This window comes from Poeciliopsis prolifica, unplaced genomic scaffold (genome assembly GCF_027474105.1).
Source record: "Poeciliopsis prolifica strain line A6 unplaced genomic scaffold, Auburn_PproV2 SCAFFOLD006, whole genome shotgun sequence".
Taxonomy (NCBI): Eukaryota; Metazoa; Chordata; class Actinopteri; order Cyprinodontiformes; family Poeciliidae; genus Poeciliopsis; species Poeciliopsis prolifica.
In genome coordinates, this window is record NW_026562381.1 from 16,018,455 (window position 1) to 16,040,517 (window position 22,063).

Genomic DNA, 22,063 nt, shown 5'->3' on the forward strand with positions numbered 1-22,063 from the left:
ATCCATAAATACATCAGGGACAAAGCCTCAACAGACAATGTGCTCAGTGAATGTCTCAGACAACAGGGAACGGAGGTTGAGGAGCCAGAGATACCAACATGGGTGAGCGAGAGGACAAGCCCCTACATGGGATGTACCACCAGCAAATAACCAAGAAGCTGATATCAGTAAATCCTACCAATGGCTGGAAAAAGCTGGACTCAAGAACAGCACAGAGGCCCTCATCCTGGCCAGCCCAGGAACAGGCCCTAAACACCGGAGCAATAGAGGCCCAGATCTACCACACCAGACAAGACCAAGGTGTAGGTTGTGCAAGGAGGCCCCTGAGACAGTCCAGCACATAACAGCAGGGTGCAAGATACTGGCAGGGAAAGCGTACATGGAACGACATAACCAAGTGGCAGGCATAGTGTACAGAAACATCTGTGCAGAATATGGACAGGAAACCCCGAGATCAAAGTGGGAATCAATCAATCAATCAATCAAATTTTATTTGTATAGCACATTTCAGCTACAAGGCATTTCAAAGTGCTTTACATCATAAACACAAAACACAAAGGCATGCAACATAGAATAAAATACCAAGGGTTTTTTTTTTTTTTTTTCCTTTTCCTTCCTTTTCTTCCCCCTTCCCTTTGTCACGGAATTTAAGCGCCTGTTACCGCCGGACTCCGCCGTCCGTTTAACCACGGGTATTCGCCGGGCCCCGTTGCCCACAACAGGAAAAGGTCTCAACCTTTTGACACGGAATTTAAGCGCCTGTTCACGGAATTTAAGCGTTCTCCACCCCCAAAGGTGGTGGAGAACGCTAGAGCTAAGATCCTGTGGGACTTCCAAATCCAGACAGACAAAATGGTAAGGGCGAACCAACCAGACATTGTCGTAGTGGATAAACAACAGAGGAAAGTCGTTGTGGTAGATGTAGCAATACCAAGCGACTGCAACATCAGGAAAAAGGAGCACGAGAAACTGGAGAAATACCAGGGCCTCAGGGAGGAACTGGAGAGGGCCTGGAAGGTGAAGACCACAGTGGTGCCTGTGGTCATCGGGGCCCTCGGGGCAGTAACCCCAAACTGGAGCAGTGGCTACAACAGATCCCAGGAACAACATCAGACATCTCAGTCCAGAAATGTGCAGTCCTTGGCACAGCCAAGATACTGCGCAGGACCCTCAAGCTCCTAGGCCTCTGGTAGAGGACCCGAGCTCAGATGAGAAGGGAATTTTTCATATATATATATATATATATATATATATATATATATATAATATATATATATATATATATATATATATATATATATATATATATATATAAAGCCATTGAGTCATAGGCTTTCTTGTAATCAATCCAAGCCATGCACACGTTGGTGTGTCGGGTTTTGCAGTCTTGGGCAACTGTGTGGTCTACGAGGAGCTGGTGTTTGGCTCCTCTACTATTTACACCGATACCCTTCAGTGCCGTGCTCATGTGTTTATCCATGTGTTTGCTGATCTGGCCGCTATGATGCCTGACATGAGCTTCCAGGTTGTGGAGAGGCAGGTTATTGGTCAGAATGTTGGGTGGGACTGGACCCATATATATATATATATATATATATATATATATATATATATATATATATATATATATATATATATTATATATATATATATATATATATATATAAAATATGAATTATATTATACATTATATTAGTATAATTTAGTATTAATATAACAGTATTGGGATATTGATAATTATCAAATATAATTTTCTTCCATTGCCAATTTATTATCAGGAATTTGCACAAAATCTTTGTGGAATATTGGAGGACTCCTGAGAAAGAACCTAAAACAAATAAAGGAAATGATTGTTGATTTCAGGAGGATCAGGATTAGATCAAACCTGTTTCCATCATGGAAGAAGAAGTGGACGTGTTTGAGGGATATAAACACCTCAGTGTTCATCTGGATCACAGACTGGACTGGAGCAGCATCAGAGCCAGGGACCGTCAGAGATCAACAGACTGGTAAAGAAGTTCTGTTTCTGGGAAACCTCTGGAGATGGTCATACAGAGAAGGATTCTTAAAAGGACCAAGAAAATTTGGGACAATCCTGTCCATCCTCTTCATCTGATTGGACTTTTTTCACTGGGATCCAAAGCTCTTGTTCCTCCAGCTCCTTATGGGTAGGTTGTACGCCTGCATGTCCTAGGGCCTCAGGCCCGCTCCATACAACCTCATCCACGTACTCGACTGGGACCTCTCTTCCCCTGGGAGTATTGTCCCACTTCTCAATCCCGACAAAGACAATTTTTCTCTGTTGGACATAACGGTCCACTTTATTATTCCCGTGCCAATGAGCTCCCTCATGCATGTGTGACCTTTAATGCTCGACCTAGAACTCCAAATGCATTTTTAACTCAGCAATCTTTTTCCACAAGTCTCGGTGTGCCACTGGCTTGCCCTTGGCTGTTTCAAACCCATTTTCTTCCCAAATGAACAAATCTTCTTTAAGGGCTATCCATGACTAACCTGGCACTTTTGATCTTTCTTTTTGACAGTTCCAAAAGTCCTTCCAATATTGCAGTTACTTCTCCGGTTTGGGCACTGCCAGGGGCTTTTACTTTTTGCCGACACCTTTCTTGGCCGTCTCGCTTCAAGATGAACTCCCAGAATGCCACTTGGTCAGATCCTTTTCTTGATCCATCAGTGTAAAGTATCCATTCAGGGTGTTTTTCGTCTTCAGGCTGTGCTTGTGGCCGCTTCTCCAACTATCATTTGGAACCATCTCACGTTGGGCGACATGTCTCTCAGGCCCGTTAACACCTTTCGTTTTAAACAGATGGTTTAAAAAGAAAGGTGTCAAAATCATCATACTCTGGGAAGCAAACCTCCTCAGCTGGGGAGGTTTGCTTCTCAACTGGGGACAGGCCAAACGGATGGGAATCAAAAACATCGTCTGTTGGTTTTCTGTGTAAACCTGAACAGATCACACCTCCTTATACCAGTTTTCATAACAGGCTGAAATGTTAATAACGGCACAATAGACAACCACAAAGAAAACGAAGAACCCCTTAACATAACACAAGAAATCAGAAAAAAAAATTATAGTCACAAGAAGAAAAAGTAAACACAAAATTAAGATCGGTGCCTTCCATCTATTTGTATTCTTAAGTATATATTCCAGTATCGATATGCTGTTTAGGTGACTGGCATGGAGAGAGAGGGCAGGGGAAGATGGCGTACTTGATGTTTGCTTCTCAAATCCATTTTGATTATCGTCATTCGTGCTGTGGCCACAGAGGTTTGAGAAGCAAACCTCCCCAGCTGGGGAGGTTTGTTTCTCAACAGGCGATGGATGAAACAGATGAGATTCAAAAACATCTTCTTCTGAAGGCTTCTTTACTGGAGCTGGTTTAAAAAGAAAGGTGTCAAAATCATCATACTCTGGGAAGCAAACTTCCCCAGCCGGGGAGGTTTGCTTCTCTACTGGAGATGGTGTAAAAAGAAAGGTGTCAAAATCATCATACTCTGGGACGCAAACCTCCCCAGCCGGGGAGGTTTGCTTCTCTACTGGAGATGGTGTAAAAAGAAAGGTGTCAAAATCGTCATACTCTGGGAAGCAAACCTCCCCAGCTGGGGAGGTTTGCTTCTCAACTGGGGACGGAGCAAATGGATTGTAATCAAAAACATCGTCTTTTGGAGATGGTTTAAAAAGAAAGGTGTCAAAATCATCATACTCTGGGAAGCAAACCTCCCTAGCCGGGGAGGTTTGCTTCTCTACTGGAGATGGTTTAAAAAGAAAGGTGTCAAAATCATCATACTCTGGGAAGCAAACCTCCCTAGCCGGGGAGGTTTGCTTCTCAACTGGGGACGGAGCAAACTGATGGGAATCAAAAACATCATCTTTTGGAGATGGTTTAAAAAGAAAGGCATCAAAATCATCATACTCTGGGAAGCAAACCTCCCCGGCTGGGGAGGTTTGCTTCTCAACTGGCGACGGAGCAAACTGATGGGAATCAAAAACATCATCTTTTGGAGATGGTTTAAAAAGAAAGGCGTCAAAATCATCATACTCTGGGAAGCAAACCTCCCCAGCCGGGGAGGTTTGCTTCTCTACTGGAGATGGTTTAAAAAGAAAGGTGTCAAAATCATCATACTCTGGGAAGCAAACCTCCCCAGCTGGGGAGGTTTGCTTCTCAACTGGGGACGGAGCAAACTGATGGGAATCAAAAACATTCTCTTTTGGAGATGGTTTAAAAAGAAAGGTGTCAAAAATATCATAGTCTGAAAAGCAAACCTCCCCAGCCGGGGAGGTTTGCATCTCTGTTGCAGATGGTTGAAAAAAAAGGCATCAAACGCATCATACCACACATTTTTTCATTCTGAAAATTCTTTGAAAAACAATGTTGACTTCAATGCTGCTTGGAAATGAACAGATGTCTTGAACACATGCATTTATAATCTCAGGTGTTCTTTGATCTAGAATTGCTCGTCATCGATGAGGTCATAACTACAATGAGGTCAATGTAGTTCTGGGGGAATGTCTTGTTTCTGCACGTTGTTATAGAAACCATCAGATCAGTTCTGCATGACCCAGATTATTAACTCTTTGCAACGGTGTCATTTAATCATTCGAGGTGCCATGACATGAAGTGAGGAACGGGAACTTAGCGACTGAAGTTGTTTTCCAAAGATGTTTGGAGTCGGCATGTTATTTTTATTGAAAAGAAATATATTGATAAACTTCTTTTTATAATCAGGACTGCAAGTTCCTCTTACCTTCTTTCCTTCTTTCTTTGTTTCTTCCTTTGTTTCTTTGTTTGTTTCTTTCTTTCTCTCTCTCTCTCAAGTACGCATGCATGAGTGTCTGCTGCATGTGTGGAATGGAAGGAGCACGAGTGTGATATATATAAGGATATCAATACATATCCAGTATCAATACAGTATGTCGATACTGGAATATATATTATGGGTCTTCACTTTACTTTACTTTTCACTAAATTTTTTCTGTGTGATGTAACTTCAAACCATTCATAGAGCATATCTAAAATATTTTAGATAAAATCCAAATTCAGAAGCTGAAAGACTGAAGAATAATGCTGCTCTACATGCTATTAGAAAGCACTGGCAAAGAAGTCAATCCAGAACAATCATTCATTTTACTTAGCTGTATAAAGAAGATCCATTAGCTTCTGCCGCAGTGCTAGGGGTTTCCGCTGGGCTTATCAATGAATATTTAACTGTATTTGGTGCTTAACCTATTAAAATGGCCAGTTCTAAGCATTTTTAGAGAGGCTCTTAAATAGTTCCAGATTTCAGGAATTTGTGGGCATTTGGGGTCCCTAAACATTCTACCAATACAGAATAATTACTATAAGTAATACCCTGAGAAAACCCACACAGGACCTGGGATATTGTATAAAAAACACACTGGAAGACTTGTATAGCTGAAATTTACAAAATAAATATTTTCAGTTTTAACTACCAAGCAGGACTGCAAAGAAATACTGTGCAACATAATGAGAAAAATGTAAAAACATATGGTTCAAGAAACAAGACCATCATTTAATACCATGTGTGTTGATCAAACCAAATTCAGCTTTTCTGTAAGCACGGTTTATTGGCACACATAATGGTAAAGCATACATACCAGACATCAGATATGACACTGAACACCTCTGCTATATAATGTACAAATGGTGTCTAATAATACTAGGCTCAAACATATTTTGAAATGTGTTAGCTTCCTTACAAATACACAAATAAATACCCATTAGATCGAATTGTATAAAGACATCTGTCGTTGTTTTCTTGCCCATTTTTAAACAAAAATCTAACAAAAGATCAAGAATATACTGGGGTATTGATTCGATTGAAGATTAAAGAACAATCGTGAACACAAACACGGGGATCTTAAAGCATTTCTGTGGGGTGGATAAGATTGTATGTCAATCTGAAAATGCAAAACTGGTTTGTTCCTTCAGTTTGTCACTAAGTCCTCAGTAAATGGTCATGTGACAGTGTGGCTGTTTGTTAACTTTGTGGCTTTGGTTCTGTACTAGCTAGAGAGGTGTAGAAACATGAGAAATTTTGGTTCAAAATAAAGCAAACCAGCATCCATACAAACCACCCTACAGAAATGAGAAACTGGTGTAAAACAAAAACAGCTGCCATATCCAAACTGCTTTCAGTGGTTGATTTACAGTGGACAAAATAGATTCCACCTCTATTTACAGAGCTACAAACCTCGTTACAGTGTTCCCAAACTGATGAACACAAAAAGCAAAAACCAAACGATGCGTTTCAAAGAGCACATTTATCAAACCAAATAAAAATTTTATAAATCATGCAGGAGAAGGCTTTTGTATCAGTTTGGGATTAGGTCGTTAAAGGGAAAGAAGTCCAACTTTCCAGGAATAATAATAAAGAAAAACAATAAAGCATCAAAATGTGTCAGCAAAGTTCACAAACTGATTGGCAAAATTACAATGTGACTTCAAAGGATTCAGAAAGAAGCAAAAATACCAATAGACAACAAACACAATCAAACTGGTTTGCATGAAATCACAATCTGCGACAGCCGCAGTAACGTTAAGAAAACAATTCCAGGACAAGATTTTCCTCATTTGAAAAAGCTTCCACTTTGTAGAGAACTTTTATTTCCTCTTAATTGGAAATGAAACTCGGGCAACAGTAGAAACAAACCAACGGCCGACTGAATTTCCAATAAAAATGCAATTGCCTCCAACAATGTTTCATTTGAGTCCAATGTGGTGAGACACTTCCATGGGCTCCGCTGGCTGCTGAAAACCACCTTCCCTTCACCAGCTTTCTATTTCAGAGACATTTTGTTTGTTGTTTTTACTCTTCTCTCTTTCCCACTGTCCGCAGTCAGCATGATGACTTGTGACCTGCAGGTCAACCAATCACAGCTGAGGTATTCCACCAGACAGGAGGTTCGTATCTGAAGGTCCGGGAGGGAGAATTTGATCTACAGCTTTCCACTGAAGGGGAAAAGTCAGTCTGCAATAATCATTTTATTTTACATTGCATACGTTTTGTATGCATTTATTGTCTGTAGATACTTCTGAGAAGTTCTCTGTGTTTTTTAAAAGAAATGTTACAATGATTCAGAGAAGAAAATATCCCAGCTGACAACGTTTGGCTAGACATGTCAGTGATGAGTTTGCAGACGGGTGAATTCATTATGCGGCACGGAAGCGCTGTCCTCAGGGTGAAGGGGGAGAGGTTTAAATGTCTAACTCACATGGAGCCAAGGATCTGTTGTTTTCTTCTTTTATGTAATTTGTTTATCATATTTTTACTGCGAGGGCTGGGGCGCTGTGCTCTCGGGCTTGCTGTCCTGGGCGGCGGGGGGTTTGCTGCTCCAGGGGGCGTTGTTTCCCAGAGCTGGGGAGCTGTTGAAATCGTCCTCGTCATCCAGACCGTTGGTGGCGTCGTACTGCGTGTTCTCCAGACGGGTGATCAGACGCTCATCCTCGTCCCCAAACTCGCCACCCATGAGGGTCGGCTCTCCAACAACCATCACGTCCTGTAGAGATGCAGAGAGGTTGATGAACTGAAGTCTTCTCTTTCAAAGTAGACCTCACATCTTTAAGTCAAACTATTTTCACATCTACAAATTCAAAGTTATTTACCCCCTTAGAGGTTTCTTCTCTTTATGATTTTTTTGTGACACTTAAATTTATCAATTGATCAAACAAGTTGTATATTTACCAATATTACTGATATTGCAAGATTTTTTATATTGTGCAGTCCCAATAGAACCAACATGGCCGTAGAAAACATGGCACCTTTAAACTAGGGTTTGTGATGCTCAACTGTCATCAAGAAGTTGTGATAATTGGCAAGGAGAGTTCTTTATATCTCTGTTGATGAACTTTGGCTAATTTTGCTTGAGGGAATTGTTTTATTTTGGCCAAATTGGAGGATTTGTGAGCCAGAATGGCCTGGTTAAGGTCACATCACAGCATCTCAATTGGATTTAAATCGGGAGTTTGACTAGACCCTTTCAGAGCTTTACTTTTTAAGTCATTCTGATGCTCCGCCTGCTGTGGATCACTATCCTGCTACATAAACCACGTGAAGTTGAGCTAAAGCTAAAGTTCACAAACCCCCAACCACGTCTGACTCTCTTGAAATGCTTTAAAAGTTGTAATGGGACACAGACCAGACCTTACAAAAAGGTCATCATTCTCCAGAACAGGATCATCAAGATATTTTTTTTTTTTGGTAAACTATTGGTCCATGTTTTCTCCATTTGTGGATTATGTATCTCATCATGGTTCGCTGGAAATTTAACTCTCTAAAACATTACAATTTAAGAAAAGGGTCAGGGACTTCTTACATAATTTATTTTTTTACATAATTCCAAACTGGTTTGAGTTGTATTTTATTTTCTCCTTTAAATGGCCAGCTAAAGAATTGAAATGCTTTGAAGAGATTCAATAGTTTTTAAAATAATTATTATTATTGAAATATGGACGCTAATATAGTGAGATCCACATCTCTGATTTATTTTATTTTTGGTTGCAAATTTTATGAATTTTATCACATTTTTAGTCAGTGATTTGTAAGTACACAAAAATAAAAATAGTTTTGAAAAACTTTATTGTGGTTATGCTCTGGAACCAACAGGTGCAACTAAGGGGGGATTTGAAATGCAAATTGAATGAAAAAAAAATCACACTTGAAATGAACGAGTATCTGATTTTTCTATCTAATCTTTGTTCTCAGACCATCAGAACATCAAAGGAACATTGATATACTTAGACTTTTGAATAATATTTGCACTACTTCAATCAAATGATTATGCTATACAAAAGATAATAATATATTTAGCCAGCTTTAAACAGAAATACCACAAGGTCAAAAAGACAACCGTTGACTTTTAATAGCCTTTATCATTACATCATGTTTTCTGTCTGATAGATAATACCCAGTCACTGAAAGCTGTGTGTTTTTCTGTTTTAAATGCAGACCCCCCACTTGCAGCGAAATGACAGAAAATGTGCGTGTATGTTTAGGACAAGTGCGGCTGTATCCAGTGAACCCATCTGAATGGGCGACCCCTCTCTGAGCCCCCTGTGCAAATGAAACCTTCCCATACACTGAGTGGATACCCCTGGTGCGCTGTACCAGGCAAGATCAATACTCATCATGTAAGACATATTTCACAGAGATAGCCCTCTCACCCTGGGTCATGGAAAGGAAGGACTGAGATTAATCCATTATCTACTGATATCTGTGACTCGTGTGATGTGAATGAATCCTGATGTAGAGGGATGCCCCCTGGAAGTCCCCCTAGTCACGTTTTTAAATTCCTCTGCAAAAATAATCCTCGTAGGGTAATTTATTATTTCAAGCACCGATCAATAAGGACCTCAATTACTGGTATATTTATTCCTGAGTTGTTGAGTCTCATCCTTTGTTGCCGCTGAGTTTCTGGACCAGCTATTGTATCCTGGGAAGAAGCCGTTCAGTTAAATGGAGTGCACGCTTCACCGGCTGTGTGTGTCAGCGCTGCCTGGTTGGGAGATCTCACTCTCCACAACCGTCTCCACCGCAAGAAATACACAAAAATAACCCACAAACGTGCATGTGCACTGGACAGAAGCCAAGACAAATCCACTGCATAACCGCAGCGCTGCAAACAATTCCACACCAAAAGCAGATGAATGCAGATTAACCCTGCCTGCAGTCCTGTAAAAAGTAAGCATTGATGTAAACATGCACAACACAAACTGCTTCTACTCCAGTCCAAAAACCACAACAAAATGCACAAACACTTTGATGGGAATCACAAGGAAATCCATGAATCCAAGCCATCTCCTCCCTGTTTCCCCCCAGCGACCACTTCTACACCTCTCTATGCCTTAATCAGGCTAATTAATTTAGGTGAGCTTTTCAACTAAATGACAATATCCACACTGATTTGTCAATTTGCATAGCTAATTAAGTCATTAGCTAAAAATGTACTGATTGCCAACAAGCCTTGCATTCACCATCTGCTCCTGCGAGGAGGCCTGTCAACCTACCTCCGGCCAAATTTAGGCAAACCCCTCCTTCCCACCATCCCTCTTGAACAAAATCTCTTCGACGATAACAGCTGGTGGCTAGTCTGAGACCAGGGAGAGCTAATTGTGGGCTAATTAATACTGTCTACTTGTCTACTCATCTCGTTAGGAGTTTGCTTTCGCACTAGCAGAAGCAGCAAGATCTTGAATGGGCCAATGCAGAGAGAAACGCCTCCTTTCTCGCTTGATTCCACCAAGTGTTGCATCAGGATGCATTCATAGAGATTAGCAGGAGGACGTATCCACTCCTCTTCAGAGCTTCAAAACAACAAGTGAGAATTTAGTGGGTTGGAACAGGATGCAAAGTTTCGCTAAAGGCAGGACAACCAGACAGGAGACACAAAATCATTTAGTCATTTAAGGATTGTATTTAGAAACATCAGTTAAATCATAGTTATATACAGCCAAAAAGAAATCTTGCACACCTTACAGAACTTGTAATAGGAGAAGAAAGTTTCCAAAAGTAAAAATGGTTAAACAATCCAAGTAAGAGTATACTCCAGTGCACTGGAAGAATCTTATTGTTTGGGCATTATTGGTATGTTCTTTCACACCTATAATCGTTGTATTTGATCACCTCTTCAGCTTCTTCTCTTTGCAAGGCCCTGTGGTTATTGGAGATGATATATTTTAAGATAAAAACTGATATATTGGACGTAAAAGGCAATCAATGGATTTCAGACCTTTCTTATTATTTGCATCTCCCAGGAGCCATAAACTAATATTTGGCATAAATTTCACAATATTTTGGTCATTTATGGATATTTTGTTTTTGTAGTTCTTTTTGTCCAAGGTAGACATTAGCAAAAAAATAAATCAACTTTTCTTTTTTAATCTTAGAACTGGGTGAAACGCAAACATAAATATACTCACATTTTTCTGCATTTTGACTGTATCTTATCAATTTGTGCAGTAAATTAACTTTATTTGACCATCATCAAGATCCTGACATAATTTTAGCTCGATATTTCACAACTCTTTTTGAAAAAGGTCTTAAAGGTATTCCTCTGTGTTTATTATTTCATACAAAAACCACATGTTTGACAGATGTTACAAGTTTAAAGGCCTTCACTTGTCTTTGCAGACAAGTAGTGCAATACAACTTTCTCAGAATTTTTTTCTTAAGTCAGCATATTCATAGTCTAAACTGATGTTAAACTGGAAAGTGAAAATGGACATCGAGTTTTCCCCAGTTTATGATAATCTTCCTGTGTTCTTCCAGAACTTACTGATTTCCCTTTCTCAGAGTTTGGGACAGAAATTTGGAAATAATTTTCAGTTCCATCATGATGATGACCCCAAACATCATCAAATGTTTTTGGAAGGCTTACATTAAGCTTACTGAATAGCCTTCTCCGAGCTCTGACCTCAAATCAGAACATTTGTTGGCTTCACTCAAAAGCCCGATCTTTGGCAGGAAATCAACAAACAAATCAACTCTACCAATCTCCAACAAAGACGAGTGGTCAAACATTCTTGCCAGACATTTTAGCTAAAAACTTTGATAAAAGCTACAATATATATATATATATATATATATATATATATATATATATATATATATATATATATATATATATATATATAATTCATTAAAGTTGTTTGATGTATATTTATTACAGCCAAAAAATAGTTAAAATCTAAAAGCTCGAAATATGTATGACATTACAATCTGTAATGTGCGTATGTAACTGCATGTGCCACATGCAGTGCAGGTGCAGTTTTTGTTTTTATTTTTTCAACTGCGATTTGACTCAAAATTAAGGCAACTTAAATCTAATGTTAAGGTAGATCTATGGATTATAAAACAGGACCATTTCAAGATGACTTCAGTCTTGGATGTTCCCAAGACTGAACCACTAGAGGTCAGTGTTGCTCATTCTATGCACAGCCTCTCCACCACCACCAGCTAACCCTCCCCTCTACCCCCTTCCAGTTGCAAGGGTCCACTCCTTATTGTTATTGGACTCACGTAGGCTTGTGTTCAGCCACAAACGAACAACTTCTCAGACAAAGACAGCAGGCGCACAACATATGTAACCAGCATGTAACGGACCGCGCTGCCCGTCTTTAAGAGTTGTGTGGATGCACGACACAAGTGGGAATGTGTATATGTGTGTGCTTATGTGAGTGGGAGGGTAGGTAGGTGGAGGTGATGAGGAAGAAGAAGAGGGAATGGGGGTGGTTGGGGTTGGAGGTGGGGTTTGGGTGGGTGAGGGGGGGCTCAATGATGGAGCAAAGACGGAGCTTGTGAAGAAGAAGGGGGGGTGAGGGTGTATACAGATATCTGTGATAATGAGAGCTGGCACAGAGCCACGCTGCCTTCCAAAGAGAAAACAATTTGCGAGTGCAGTGTGTATATGTGCATGAGATGTACATTATGTATGGGTGAGACGAAGGCAAGCAGGTAAAAGGCTAGAAAAAGATGAGACAGCCAAAGAGTCTTCAGTAAATATAGACGGTCAGTGCAGAATGTTTGTAGGCAGCTCAGGGTGTAGCACATTTAACACTACTGTCCATTTAAAAGAACAACAAAATTAATGTTAGTTGAAGTCAGAAACAAAATTAATTGGTCTTTCTTTCAAACCCTTATTAGAGGACTAAATTGCTCTGTATGCCAATTCAGTTCAATGACATCTCAAACATAAACCTTGTTTTTTTATTGAATAAAGAATAAAATGTATTCTGGTAATGTTTGGGAGAGTTAAAGAACTTGAGGTCAATTAAACATTCCTCACTTGGTATTGAAACAATATCCACGAGACGTGAGAGGAAGAGCAAATGGCTAACATAGGGTCCTTTCTACATCTTTATTTGTTGTACTTATTTAATATGTATTACATTTATGTATTGAATGCTGAAAAATGATGTGATTTTCATACCATAAAATAAAGAAATGTATTGGTGACTCGTGTTAACAGGGATGTGCTGCTGGTTTCCAACTTTAATTTTGATGAGGGCCCCAATTAACCTTGGACTGTCCCTGAGCCTTTGTCTGGTTCCTACATGCAGGTCTCCTACAGAATCCTAGTGTTGTAAAATCTTTCCTCACAACAAGTCACTTTTTGAGATAAACTAACAGAATATAGACTCAGTATATTTACTGTGAGACCGGGGAGATATAGAAAGCTGGTATAGAAAGCTGGTAACACTCTTAAATTTTCCATTAGGCTGAATTAGTGCTGAGGACAAAATGTACGCACATTAATGCCAACCAGTAACACCTTAACAAAAACAAATTCCCTTTATTTTTTGTATCAGCGCACTTTTTCCTGCACTGAAATGATCTGTGTAGAAGAACAGCGGAGTGCTGTGCCGGCGCATCTACAGAACAGTAAATTGGATGCTGGGGAGTGAATGTAATACAGCATGTGTATAATGAGCATTGTGTGGAATAAAAGTAGAGCCTCTGCAGACAGCACACCCACAGCGGCATCCAATCCTCCAGGGAGGTGCCAGGCATGTGGTGAAACACTGAGCTGTTTAGGCGGCTGTTTAACCTTTAAGTACGTCAAGTAACCTTTAATACAGCCGTGTTGCCAAATCAGGCATTTTGAACCTAATACAGGTCATGAAGCTGTATGCTTGTAAAATCCATTTAAAGCCCTTCAAAATTCATTTGTTTAATCATAAAAAAACTATATTATTATGACAGTTTAATGAGGATATAAAATAGATTAAGCCCCTGCATTAACATAAAACTTCCATATTTATTAGTAAAAACACAATGGGTCAGATGTTTATTTAGAGATTAAAAAAAATGTTTTTCCGATTTGATTTTTTTTTAATACAAAAAGCACATTTAAAAAGTAATCGAAATAAAAAGTTAAATAAGATTCATATTTATCACATGCCAACTTAAAAACCAAAATTACTGAATGTTTTCCCAATCATGAGAGAAGGTGTTAAAAGTTACATTCATCCCACCTTCAGCTTTATAAACAGAGAAGCTGCCTGACCAAAACTGGCCCATATATAAAGTTTAAGATGATATTTATTATACATTCACACATAAAGTATGTGTTATGTTGTTATGTCATTCACACCTTTGTGAAAATAATAATAATAAAAAAAAACACATGTATAGCACCCTTCACATTTATGGTCCACCAGCTAATATGTGTAAAATAAATAAATGCAACTTTTATAGCACCAATGTAAATGCATATTGTAGATTCTAAAATCTTAATTTGAGTCCATTTGTAAAGTGGCAGAAAAAAAGATTTCACAGTAAAATTTAATTGTTTGTGCCATAATAATTGGCAAATGGTGTTGGCTTGTATTCCAAAAGCATAGAAAGATTGCTGTAATGCAGCTTTAAATAAATAATCCCAAAATAATATATTTGGACACCATCCATATGAACTACTGCTTCGGAATTTGTCAACATACTGCTATAATATCCCACCAATGGCCCAATAAAATAATAATTTCATTGTTTTAAACTCACAGAAACTCAACAGGAACATTTGAAGAAGAATTTAAAAAATTACACCAGTAAGGAAATATTTCTGATTAATTCGGCAAAAATAATGGTCAGTTATTTCTTCAAAGTGAAAAGTAAGATTCAAATTTCACAAGTACAACATGTCTTGATGTTCCACAAAATCCTCTGAATTTCCTTCTGTTTAGATGCACAAAACATGAAGTTTTCAATCTACCAAAACTTGGTACAAACATACCAAGATAAGAAACATTATGAAAGCAATCTAAAAAGTGACTACAACTGAAGATATTTTTATATTTATACTTTACAGTATGAGAGTCTAGGAATGTTTATTTAGTAAACAAACTCTTCACCTGAAGGAACATATATTGCCCTTGGGTGTGATACTGCATTTATTTATATTTAAAATTCAAAATTTTTAAAGTTCTTAAGTCAGAAATACAACAAGAAAACTAAAATTAACTCAGAATTCTGTCTGTGTAAGTCAAAGTTTGCAGAGCGTCAGATATAGCCTATGCTATTTAGAAAGTTTAGCTTCATCCCAGAAGTGAGTGGAGAACCAATATCAGAAGTCTATTTATTACAGTCATTCTTCAAAATGGTGAATACAAGACAACATACTATTTAGGTAAACCATCGTAAGTTAGAAAACACTTTCATTTAAACTTCCCATATTATTGACAGATCAAAAATTGCAAAGTTTCAAACAAGCGCTAAATAAGTTCTGACAAAGAGGTCAATGCATCACAAGCCGTTATGGTCAAAGATCAGTTTTTGAAAACTGGCAAATTTTTTATGTGCAACAAATTAATTTGTATTTTGTGATGTGCTCAGTGTTTTTAATCAATCTTATCTCTGTTTAGTTGATTTATTTTAAGGCACAATACATTTCCCTTTTTTGTCTTACTGGAGTACAAAAGTAAAAATATTGGAATTTTATATCATTATAAGTTATGTGTTATAAAGTTGCTGTATTGTTAGTGAGTTACATGTTCCATTTTATAAAAATAATCCATATTTGTTTGTCAAACTTTTTTTCTTAAACATTATATCAATTTTTTTCATTTCTGAAGTAGCGACATACATCCACCTTAAAAAACTGAAAACTTCCTTTGCAGCAGCATGATGCTGCAAAGGAGATGTCACTGATTACCAAGTAAAATTAACTGCTGTTGGGCAGTCTGTGGGTTTAGTGCTTTGCTCAAGGGCCTGGTCAGTGTACTGGCTGTGAGAGGGCAAAGCATGATTTCACCACCCACATTTTCTGATTCGCTTCAAAGTTCTTCTTTTATTTATAGCCCAAGGCTTTGGCCACTTGGATGAACAACAAGGTCTCATTGCTGGTTGGTCGTTTTAAATAAAAATTCCGAAAAGGCAAATATTTTTCTGAGAAATAGGAAAACATTTAGCAGACAGCTGTAATGGTTGGTCACAAAGCACCCTACAAGAACAGTTACATTCTAATCTTTTACTGAAATGTTTTTTTGCTTTGATCACTTTCATTTTGTCCCATTTTATTTCATATACCTCTTCTATTTTTTTTTGTTTGTTTACAGTTTTAAAGCTTTTTCTTTCATTTGTAAAAATAAATTAAGCCATACTACCTGAAATGCCATTAGGAATTTCTGGTGCTTGTTTGGAACCCTATAAACATTCAATTGCAGCTACAGAAACCAATGATGGCTCCTTTCTGAGATGCTTTGACGAAAAGCGACTGCTAAATGGCTGTACGTAAATAAAAGAGGAGGCAAACCGAGAGGAGCTGATGCTTACAGGTACCTGACTGGAGAGGCTGAAGTTGGTGGCGGGGCTGCGCTTTTTGCTGGCGGCGGTGCCCACGCTGCTGTTGGCGCTGCTGGCTGAGTTCTTCCGTTTCCTCCTCTTCGTGGTTGTCTGTCGGGCAGGCTCAGCTTTGGCGCGACCAGCAAAGAGAAACAGAGGCCATGCCAAGAACATAATGCATACAGACGGAGACAGGGTGTAGGAGTGTGCGCAGTGTGTACAATTTGCAAGTGAGATCATGCAAACTTCTTCCCAGTGCTTGTACACTGAAAACACATGCAGACAGAAGACGGAATCCCACAGACATGTTACACAGATAAGAGCCTCTATTAAACAAGGATGCATGCTTTATCTTCAGAGGTGAAACCACACAAGCGTTAACATCTCCAAACACATGCAGCTTTAATAAAGAACCTCTGCTTCATTACATAAATGGTCAACTATAGACCTTGATGTTCAATGTGTTGCAACTTCTTCAAAAGCAAAAGCAAGACTGAAAGAAGAAACACAACTGTTTGACTTATTGAAATCTAATTAGCATTAACACTGAGTTTTTATTATTCCTATTGAGAATCTGTGATTAATAGCTCTAATTACAAGTTGTAGCCAAGTCATCACATGCAATAAACATCTAACACATAATTTTGACATCAGGCAGGTGAGAATACATGATAAGCTTGCACATGAAAATGCATTTCAGTCCATTCAAGCAAACAAGGAAAATAATGCTGCTTTCTTGAAAGACAACGGATAGTCGATATTGTTAGAGAGAAGATACCTTTTTTGTGATTTGTGGGAAATATTTCCGTTTTGAAGTTCTGTGGGTGTCCAGCTGAAACCGGAGCCAAAATTTGTTGTGTTGGTTAAAAAGACAGACATATATCAGAGGGTACAATAGAGAATTGCTAATAACATCAGTAGGAAATGCAACATACATCAAAAAGAATGTGAAGTTAATCTATAAGTGAAAAAATTAGAATTACCCAGGTAAGTAGTTCAGTTTGTTCCTTTTATTCCCTGACAGTTTCACTAACTTTTTTTTATAGAATATATGTAGTGCATAATTTATAAATACAAGGTTTTGCAAATTCTTCAGGCATTGGTTAGAAAGCATTATTCCATTTAATCTCAAGAGAAGACAAGAAAATCCTACTGTGATTTTCAGTCAGATGTCTGAAAGTGAAAAACATTTTCTGAGGTTTCTGTCTAATGATGCTCTCATATTCAGTTATAACAATCAGAGACTCATAACACAAACAGCACTATAAATCAGAACCGCAAGAACAAAGGGAATTTTATCCGCATCTTATCTCGTTTGATTTCAAAAAAATTTGACAGATATGTTTGTTTATGAAAAAAAAATAAAAATTAAAAAGGCTGCTATTGTGAGGGACAATCATTTGTGTTATCCCACTGGTTTCCTCTGATGCTGAGCCTGTGACGCACAAAAATCGCTTCCATTTCCACCAAAAGAACTTATCAGAGCATAAATACACCCGTGGCTTCCTTCCTGCAAAAATCCCAACCTGTTTCCGAGCTGGAGAAGAATCGCAGGAAAAGAGGAACAACATCACCAACAAGGAAAACCCTCATTTCAGCTAAACTGCAAAGATTGTGCAACAGATGTGTCAACATGTAAATGAATGAGAAAGAGTAACCTCTTTGTAAAGGGTCAACACTGTGAGGAGTAATTGTTAAATAAAACGCTGCATATTACCATAACGCTTGTATAGAGCAGAGACAAATTCTGATCTGCTTTTGCTCTTTTACCATGTGCACAAATAACTATCAATGCAGCCAGGAGCCTTTATTATATTCATAAAATGCTTTCCCTTTCCTCACTCCCTCTGATTCTGTTTTTTTCTTTTCTTTGAAGAATGTCGTGGACGCTGGGGAGCCGCTGTCCGGGGAGCTGGATCTGCGAGTTTGATTACACTCGGTACTCTTAATTAAAGTTACACAGGTCTGAGTCAAAGGCTTTTTGACTGGTGTTGGTTTTTAAAGACATCTCGTCACGCCTCGCTAAGCATTGCTGTAATTTGCAGCCACTCCAAAGTGTCCCAAAAAAAAAAAGAAAAAAAAAAAGGCCTCGGCTTACTCCCTCTCCGGCTTAAGACCGCGCAGCCAATTTAAGCTCAGTACTTTTCAGAAACCAGCCTGCAAACATCAATCAAGGGCGCCTGAGAGGCCTGTTAAAGATTGGCAGGGTTGAGATTCAAGAGGCAACTCTGAATTCTGATGATTTTATATACCTGACAGGCAAAAAAAAACATATTTCAGGAATTAGGATGTATAATGGCAAATTTGGGAACATAAATGATGCAATAAAACGCACTCTGAGTGAAAATATTTCTGCACAGTGATAGATGGAGTGGAATTAAAAGCTGTTTAAATGGAAGAATAAACTCAAAAGCTCAGTAGAGGGAGCAATTACCTCTCACTATTCTTTATGAGGAACCAGCTGTTATAATGATGGTTACTTCAGCCCCATTAGGACTCACTTTTATTGTATTAAATATACAGGAAAACAAAGCAGAATTTAAGAGTTTTGCTGAAAGAAATGGCTCTTTCAGGGTTTAAGAAGAAGAAAACACTATGCATTATGTATTTACCTGGTGGTGCTACCATTCTCTGCCATTTTTGGAACAGACATGTCTTGAGACAGTCCCGAGGACTGAGGTTGTAGGTCTTATGCCTCGACATGAGCTCTTGCATGGGCTCCAAGATGACGCACAACTGCAGACACAGCGAGACAAAGCAGAAGCTCAATGAAAGCAGAGGACAGCATCGCCAATTCATTTAAAGTATTTAAAATTCTCTACCATTTATTTATTTTTTTACTGCTGATGCTGCTCCTGTCATAATAAACCAAAACCAGAATAGGTTGAGTTTGTTGCTCAATTAATCACTCGCTCACTGACGTCTGAGTGATAAATTAGGAAGTAAACTTATTTTTATAGACACTTTAGCAAAATAACTTTAACTTTTTATATCAAAGTGTGTCTGGAAGGACCAAAGACAAACTTCTGATTTATTTATTTATACTTTTCCTCCCATTTCGACATTTATAAACATAAAATTCATTATAATTTATCAGAATACAATGAGACAGATCAACAGTGAAAACATTGCACGGTTTTCTACATTTTTCGCAAAGAAAGCTCTAAAAAAGTCTGCAACACATTTTGTTTCTGGTTGTAACATGACAAGATGTGAAAAGTTTAAGTTGGAATAACTTTAGAGGCCACTTTGTATTTAGTGACATATCTAATATATGCGACAAAAATATTAAAATAAGTGTAATTTGTACTTCAGTAGAATAATCTCACACTGAAAATTTTTGAAAAGTCCAACCTTTAAATTCACAACATCTATTAATCAATCAATTCAATCAACCAATATTTACACAGCACTTCACGCACCCAAAGCGCTCCATATGTTCACAGAATAAAACATGACCCAAACAAAATCATTACATAATTTAACAGATAAGAAGAGACCAGCTAAAAAGAAGGAAAGAAATGACCTTGATAAGAACAACATAAGAATTTTTGATAAAATACAATTAAGCTAAAAACATGGATTCTTAAAAGGAACTTAAAATACCTTCAATTGTCTGCTGTCCTTACAGAAGGGGAAGATTGTTCCACAGTTTGGGAGAAACAGAAGAAACTCTGCCTAATAATTAAGATTATTGTAATAATGTTTTGTCATTTATACTTCAGTTGTTTTAAAAATGAATCAAAGGATATTTAATTCGTAATCATTTCTGTTTTCCTCAGTGATAAATGTGATACTCTTCAAAATGGGAAAGACAAGAGATCATGTTATTTAAATAAAAGTATGTTGGGAAGTAGCTACAGAAAAATATGTTCATCTAAAATTTAATAAAAAAGTTTAAAACAACTGGAATGTTGGCAATCAAGGCTGGATGAGGATTCATATTTATCTTCATCAGATGCAGGGAAGGACAATGAAAAATGAGATTAAAATAGTTTCATAACAGCTGCCTGTTATGAAACTACATCTAACAGCCACCATGTCTACATAACAACTATTTATTTTAAAGCTTTAGTACACATCTTTAGCAACAGGGCCGATAAATGTGGAGGCCACTGTAATAATCAACACACATTTCTGTCTTTAGAGCAGAAACCACAGAGAACAGCCCGTCCCTCCCACCCTGCGCCTCATAACATCCCCGCATTGAAACAGCACGAGTAAAATATTCATTCTGAAGAGAACCGTAAATCTCTGGCGACCAGCTTTGAGAGGAGGCTGTCATCTTAAATACATCAAGACTGGCTTATCCATGAACATCTGGATGACATTACAAGTTAGTTACACCACTGTGTTCGGCAGCTGGAATCATCCAGATACGTGTTGGACAAGTCAGTAAAGAGGCTCGAAGGATTTTATCATACTCCAGGTAGATTCCCAGTTTATCTGTTTAAGTAAGCAGAGGGAATATTAACATCAAACGTGGTATTGTATGCTTTTAATTTATAAAACAGTTTTCATCCTAAAAAAGGAAAGCCATAAAGGTCACCTGGTGAAATTGCATAGCATGTAACATCAGTTTCCTTCTTTCCTTCCTTTCTTTCTCAACATCAACAGGAGGAGGAGCGCAATGATCATTTGTTGAAATGGCTTCAAACAACCAACATTTATGTTCTGCATTATTGGGAAAAAGCTGCAAATGTTTTAGGGAGGGGGATCTTTGTGGGTGGATGTGCTCACCAAACGTTTGACTTCATCGCTTGACTCCAAATCTGTATCCTATTATCTGTAAATGTTGGCCATGCAGAGTTTTTCCATTACAGTGTCTATTACCACAAATGTTTAAGTTGTTTTAGTGTTTCTGTGGTCTATCAGGAGGATCTAAACAGCTACAAATGACTCTGAAAAGCAAATTTGTCAAGATTTTTTCTCTTTGTCAAGCACCAGGTTTGTAGTGCTTTTTCTTGTAAATGTAAACCCTCCACTGTCATGAGTTGTAATTTCTTTCTCATTTTTATTTTATTTGTGGATAATGATGTGGTTGCACTGGAAAACACATTGCTTAAGAACATTTACAACTATTGTTCATTTCAAAATTGCATCCACACCAGACCCTTCCATACTAGAATTATGGACCCGTGTCTCAAAATGTTTCCCATTTAAATTCAATTGTTTTTCAGACTAATAAGAATTTTCAGGCTGCTTGTATTGTTTAAGCACAAAAACTCACTCTGACTTTATGGCAGATATTTATACAATGATCAGACTTTAATTATACAGAGGATCCATGCCCATTTGCTCCTCAGTATTTGCAGATATTTCCATGGAAAGTGCCTCCAAATTATTTGTGGAAAATTTGGCTACTTGTGGATTTTTTTTTAGCGGATAGCGAAAATATATCATCCTGCATTCAATAGCAGCCGACATATTTTTATTGACTCACCAACACCACAGTATAATTAGTTTAAGAAATCTAGCTGGGAAGTTTTTAAAGAATGGATATCTATCTCTTTAAGAGGGAGATAAATCATGGCAACTGTCTGAGTTAGTAAAACTGGGACTCTACCAAAGAATTCAAGCAAGTTTCAAAGCACCTCCAAAGTTCCCACTGATGTTTTTGACATTTGAGTTGAAATACTGGTTAAAAACGCCAAAGCTTTAGTCAGTGTTCTTCTGTTTAAAGTGTTAATGGTCATCCAGGATTTGATCCGGTCTAAGCTGTCAAACAAAGGATGAGGGGATGAGGGGATAA

The 22,063-nt window shown here is 38.1% G+C and overlaps 1 protein-coding gene across 5 annotated transcripts in view; it reads right to left on the minus strand.

Annotated features, from left to right (window-relative positions):
- Positions 1 to 5,579: 5,579 nt before the first annotated feature.
- LOC129360662 (LIM domain-binding protein 2) overlaps positions 5,580 to 22,063 on the minus strand; it is an 89,890-nt gene continuing 73,406 nt past the window's right edge. Inside the window, exons 6-9 of one of the 5 annotated variants that reach the window (XM_055030992.1) lie at positions 18,924 to 19,047; positions 17,090 to 17,143; positions 16,309 to 16,439; positions 5,580 to 7,537 (exon numbers count right to left, since the gene is read on the minus strand). In XM_055030992.1, the coding sequence (XP_054886967.1) occupies positions 7,307 to 7,537; positions 16,309 to 16,439; positions 17,090 to 17,143; positions 18,924 to 19,047 (540 nt within the window). In that variant the 3' untranslated portion in view covers positions 5,580 to 7,306. Of the gene's footprint in view, positions 7,538 to 8,499; positions 10,341 to 16,302; positions 16,450 to 17,087; positions 17,144 to 18,923; positions 19,048 to 22,063 lie in introns of those variants that run through there. The other 4 variants (XM_055030991.1, XM_055030990.1, XM_055030989.1 and 1 more) reach the window with 4 other exon arrangements.